Source organism: Triticum aestivum, chromosome 4A (genome assembly GCF_018294505.1).
Source record: "Triticum aestivum cultivar Chinese Spring chromosome 4A, IWGSC CS RefSeq v2.1, whole genome shotgun sequence".
Taxonomy (NCBI): Eukaryota; Viridiplantae; Streptophyta; class Magnoliopsida; order Poales; family Poaceae; genus Triticum; species Triticum aestivum.
The window spans coordinates 731,538,532-731,544,587 of record NC_057803.1 but is presented as its reverse complement, the minus strand read 5'-3'; the positions used below and the strand labels follow the sequence as shown (position 1 = coordinate 731,544,587).

General features: G+C 41.6%; 1 protein-coding gene across 1 annotated transcript; it reads right to left on the bottom strand.

Moving 5' to 3' along the window:
• Positions 1 to 1,336: 1,336 nt before the first annotated feature.
• LOC123083444 (binding partner of ACD11 1-like) lies at positions 1,337 to 1,837 on the bottom strand. The gene has a single exon (XM_044505492.1). It carries the CDS (start codon positions 1,835 to 1,837, stop codon positions 1,343 to 1,345), a length of 495 nt encoding a protein of 164 aa, XP_044361427.1. The 3' UTR covers positions 1,337 to 1,342.
• Between the last annotated feature and the right edge of the window lie 4,219 nt (positions 1,838 to 6,056).

The window sequence follows — 6,056 nt, the reverse complement described above, 5'->3', positions numbered from 1 at the left end:
AGGATCTCTCAGCACAAAAGACAAATTAGGGATCTATAAAAATGTTTACTGTTTTGGCCTGATTTGTTTTTTTTGCTGAGAGCTGCTCAGATGTCCAAATGACTTGAAATTTGGAACGTGCCTCACGCATCAAATTTTCTACCCCACAAAAAATTGGAATTCTTTGATTTTGTTTTGAATTTTTTACGAATTTTTTCTAACTGGGTGCAGATGAGCCTGGGGACCGAAACGCCCTACTCGGGCTTTTTATCTCTCGCGCATGTGCATCCTTGTTTAATGTAGCTTGTCATTTTGTATTATTTTGATAGTCTCCTATGCTCGAGCTGACCTTTTTGTGCAAAATATTTTAGTATATGAGTTAGTATGATGGTTATAGCAAAAATTTAATTCTCTCAAATAATATTAAATATAAATTTCATTAATTTAAAAAAATGTTGCAGTTGATGTTCTTATAGATGTTAAAACCGTGCTAGCCAAGATAAAACATCGAAGACACCATTACTTAACATTCAATATGTATGGTGGGATAAAATAGAGTGGAGAGTTCCACTTACGAAAATACTCTGTGCCATTTGAATCAAGTGTGCTAGTTCCATAACGGTGTGTACAAGAAAGATCTCAAGCTAACCATCACGGCAAATCTGAATTCATGGAAATCAAGATCGTGCAGACGACGATCCCGATGCTTCCAAGTCCCAGGGTGTTTGTGTGTTTCAACAACATTACAAAATCAGTTCAAACTAAGTGCTAAACTTGTGTCCAATGCAAATGGATGTGGTGTATATGTTCATATAGCATATCAAAAGTTGTTCAAACTAAGTGCAAACCTTGTGGCTAGCATGAACCTGTAAACAACAAAACTTCACACCTTGCACAATGAAACTTTACGCCTTGCTTGCCCTAGGATACACGGAAGGACTTTGTTGCAAGCCATGATCAGGTTCCATCTCTCCTCTCATGCTTAAATAGAAGCACTATTACACCATCACTTGATAGATGCAACAACCATACGACAGAAGCTTTCGTGCGAGCAATTCAGTACATATGGAGAACATGGCATTTTTGTACTGCTATGATCAACACAACACTAGCAATATTATTACAGGACCCATCCAGAACTTAACAAACTAAATGGTTCGTTCCAATTCTACCATGAACAATTCTGTAACATGTAAAACGCCAAAGTAAATTCCCTGTTCTTCTACAAAGAGAGAAAAATCCTAGGTTGCAAAGTTTCACATATGGAAGGGGTGATCTGATGTGTTCTATATATCTAATGTTCTTTTCTGATCCATCAATAAATAATACAACATGGCTAAGGCTGAGGACTGGGGGATGATGATCAGCGGATGGATGTGTATGAGCTGCCCCCAGAGCCCTTCTGCTGGTCCTCGGCCGACATGTTCTCCTTCGTCATCGTGCCAACATCGGTGGAGGCCTTGGCGACCTTGCCAAACGCGCTGGTGACCCACGATGCGCTAGTGAAGACGTACCTATTCTTCATGATGGCAGACCCGGCATTGCCCATTGTCTGCTCGGCCGCAGCCAGCGTCGACTTGGTCTTGTCAGAGACCTGGAACTTCTGGTCCATCTCCTTGACCTTCTCGTTTACCACGGTAGTCCCCAAGGTGAACTTCTCACTAAGCCCGATCTTCTTGTCGATGGAGGCCACCTTGGCGGCGGTGGTGGATGTGCATCCATGCCTCTCATCGAAATATTTCGCTTTGCTAATGGCGTCTTTACCCATGGTGAAACCCCTCGCAAGCATAGTACTAGCAACATCTTCAGCCTTGTAGACCACATTGTCACCACCAACTGGTACCCTGGTTCCACTCATCTGAGTACAGAAGACACCATTCAAGGTTAAAACAACATACTGCAATTGTGTTGTCGATGCTACAGGTAAAATAAACCTAGATCTGGTGCATGAACACCAGCACTACTTCGCACTACACGACTTGAAAACTGGAGCATCTGAAAGTCAAAGAGATAAATACATACAGTTGCCACTAATATAAACCAAGGTCGAGTGCATGCACAATACTACTTCACACTACACGGCTCTAAGGGCCTGTTCTTTTATAGCTCAATTCAGCTTACTGCCAAAATAATCCAATAGTGCAAAACAACTCGTTTTCATGTGTTGGGCTTAACTTATTCTCAGGTGCACATCCTTCACAATGAAAATAAGCTAGGGTAGGGGTACTCCCCGTAGAATCCACTTAAAAACAAAGGGGTGTATCTATGTGCCAGCCTCCTCCTCGCAGCCGCCGCCCTCCCCCATCATTCCTCCGTCGTGAAGATTGACGGCGGGTAAATCCAGTCCCCGCTGATCCCCTTGGCCGCACCACGGCCCGAGCAGGAGCTCCACCCATTGCGTTCGCCGATCCCTTCCGCCCGGCCGTTCCCCTCGCCCCCACAATTCCAGGTCGTCCCCGCCGTGGATCGAGCAGGAGCGGGAGCTCCTCCCGCCATCGTCTTCGTTCCTCTAATGCCCTCGTCGTGCCCCTCCCCTTCCATCGTTCCCCTACGCCCTCACAGTTCTAGTTGCCGGTGGATCGAGCAGGAGCAAGTTGCAGGAGGGAGTACGGGAATATCAAACCTCTTATTTGCTGATGATAGTCTTTTGCTCTTCGGGCAACAGTGGATTAAGCAAAGAGGATAAATGAGATTTTAACCATATTCCAAAAATGCACACGACGGCTCTTAAGCCCGAGTAAATGCTCTTTGTTATTCAATGAAGCATGTCCTAGCGATGTTCGGAATGAGATATCTAGAGATCTTTGAGTGGAATCTCTGGTGTTTGAAAGTAAATACCTTGCATCTCCCAACACTAGAGGGTAAGATGAAAAATGAGAAATCCCATCCTGTTATCGATAGGTTTGTGAAGAGATGTTCTGACTGGGATGAGAGGTTCATGTCTCAAGTTACGAAAGAAGTGCACATTAAGTCAGAGATCCAAGCACTACCACCCCCATGTTATGGGTGTTTTTAAACTAAATGTGAGATTCTGTGAAAAATATAAGAGGATGATCAGAGACTTTGGGGAAACAAGGAGGGGCGCCGGAAAGTGCAGCGGATATCGTGGGAGAATTTGACCAAGGCCACGAGAAATGGAGGCATGGAGTGTTGGGATATGCACCTATTCAACCAATCCTTGTTAGCCAAGTAGGACTGGAGGCTAATTCAGAACCCGGAGAGCCTTTGTGCCAAAGTCCTAAAGTACTACCCGAAAATCTTCTGGTCACAGTCTTCTCTGGCGAGCATCATAAGGCCTTTTTTTGGCAAAGGGGGTTTCAAGCCAATCCCCCACATTCCCTTAGGTCCCAATCGCCCACAATCGCATGCACAGAAAATTGATGTTTGGCAGGTTGGGGCTGCCTTAAACCATTAGATAATAAGAATAAAAGTGTGTAATTTTTTCATAATATAGAGTTTACAACTGTTCATAGGCAACAACACCATATTTTTGTGCACAAAGTGAGCATGTTTCTTTAGAACCTCCTGTAGCCGGTCACTCCTCTACTTTTATACTATTGTTAGTACTGCTCTTGTCGCCCACACTTTTCACTCTCCAGCTGTTCGCCATCGATGTCCAAAGCTTCCACCAAAGACGATCTCTCTATAGCCGATTATTATGGTCTTCTTCTATCCTTGAGTTGCCTTTTTTGCCCAAAGGATTTTAGTTTATGACTTACTATGATAAGTTGTGTCAAAATCCCGTCGTAACTCTCTAGAATAGTAAGTTAATCATAAATTCAAAAATTGAAAAAAAAAACGACACCATCAATGTTCTCATAGATGTTGACACCATGCTTGCCAAGATAAAACAACGAAGTCACCATTAATTAGTGTTCAGTGTGTCTTAACAAAACAAAATGGATTGGAATACATTCAATTCTTTACCCCGACAGAAACACTTGGTACCTTTTGAATTAGATGTGCTAGTTCCATAATGGTGCACACAAGAAGAGTTCTTCTCAAGCTAACCACCAAGGTGATTTTGACTTCCGGTGTAAAGCAAGGTTGTGCAGTCGGAAGCCCCGATGCTTCCAAGTCCTAGGATGGTTATTGGTTTCGAGAACATTACAAAAGCAGCTTTGACTAAGTGTCAGGCCCATGTCCATTTGCGTATGCATGCGTTTTATATGCTGATATTTAGCATATCAAAAGATGTTCTCACTAAGTGCAAAAACTTGCTTGCATTGCTTAAGTGGTATATGCTAGTATGAACCTATCAACGACTAAGCTTTATGGCTTGCTCGCCCTCAGATGCACAAAATGGCTTTGTTACAACTTATGAGCTATGATCCAGTTGCATCTCCTCTCCCATGCTTAAATAGAAACATTACTACATTACCATTTGCTAGATGCAACAACCATACGATGGAAGCTTTCATGCAAGCAATTTAATAATGTCATATGGAGCACATGGGCATTCCTGTACTGCTATGATCAACACAACGCTAGAAATATTATTAGAGCACCCTTCCACAACTTAACACAGTAAAAGTTCATTCCAACTCTACCTTAAACCATTTTGTAACATGCAAAACCAAAATTAAATTTCATGTTCTTCTACAAAGAAAGGAAAAATGAATTCCTAGGTTGCAAACTTGCAATATCGCATATGGAAGGGAACGTCTCATTGATGTGTTCTATATATCATAAATATTGTTTTCCAATCCACCAATAAATAATACAACACTGTGAGGCACATAGAGGAATCATGAATGATGATTAGTGGAAGGGTAGATGGGTAATTCTGCGCCAACTTAAAAAAGTTTCGTCCTCCGCCACTGCTTTCAATCATGCATTTGAATACTGCCATAAAAAGGGTAGATGGGCAATTCCGAACTAGTATGATCATCCCCTACCTCAATATTGCTCGCTGACGCATGCTCTCATCATATCAGTTTAAGCTCAAGGTGCAGTTGATGACCACAACGTGACAATGCCTTTGTATTTGTCATCTCAAGTCGCTGCCATTGTCGCTATAATAAATCGTCACTATGAGAGCAGAAACAGACCTAAGCAATATACAATCACATATTTAAAAACTATTGAACCAGCATTTGGTACCATCTGTTGGGAATGAGGTAACTGAAGGCAGGGTGGGTGGGGGAAGTGATTGACAACTTACTCCACTAGTCTGTGACCACCACAATTATGTGTTACTTAGATATCCTAATCATGAGTGTCAGTTTGACAGGGTTTCAAACTTGCACACCAGCCTCATTAATAATTTCAGTAAGTTGAGAACTAGAAGCAACCTGCTTAAAAAATGAATTAATCTTAACAACGTTTGGTGCCAAATTTGTCTTCATAGTTGCTAAGTTGTAATATCACAATTAAGTAAGAATTGTAGCACCAACTAAGTGGTTATCTTTCTTTCGAAAGGAGGATGACCCCCAGCCTCAGCATTAGAGCTATGCATGCGGCCATTTTATTAATTATTCATCAAAACCTTACAAAGTAATGTATCAATAAGTCTGAAGGGGTTCAGATTGTCAGACACCAAAGTGTAGTAGATGACCGAAACTTCATAATGCATTTGCATTCGACGTCCTCAAGTCGCATGCATCTTCACTATGAATGTGGTAAGGATAATAAATCGTCACTATGAGAGCAGAACCATACCTAAGCAAACATAATATCCGCAATATAAGATCGCATATAAAGAAAACGTCAAATTGTCATTTTGTAGTATGTGTTGGGAAAGTGGCAAAGGAAAGGTGGGGTAGGGCTGCGGGGCAGGTGACCAAGGCCCAGAACTTTCTCCTCTAGTCTTATGGGCACCACAATTATGTGTCACTTAGACATCTTTTTGATGATTGTCGAAAAATAATGTCAATGATTAATTTGTTATCTATCCAAGAATCTACAAAAGTATCAGGCGAAAATTGGGAGGAAATGGGAAGGGGACATTGTTAGGGATGGAAAGTTTATACTAAAATGGAAATACATTTATTAACAAAAATAGTTTCATGTTGTAAAATAAAGTGCACTAGGATCGAATGTGGCTCAATAATTAATGTACAACCTTATACTTTTCC

Bases quoted from the DNA above. Each gene is read 5' to 3' on its own strand.
- LOC123083444 (XM_044505492.1), bottom strand. From the start codon at position 1,837: ATGAGTGGAACCAGGGTACCAGTTGGTGGTGACAATGTGGTCTACAAG.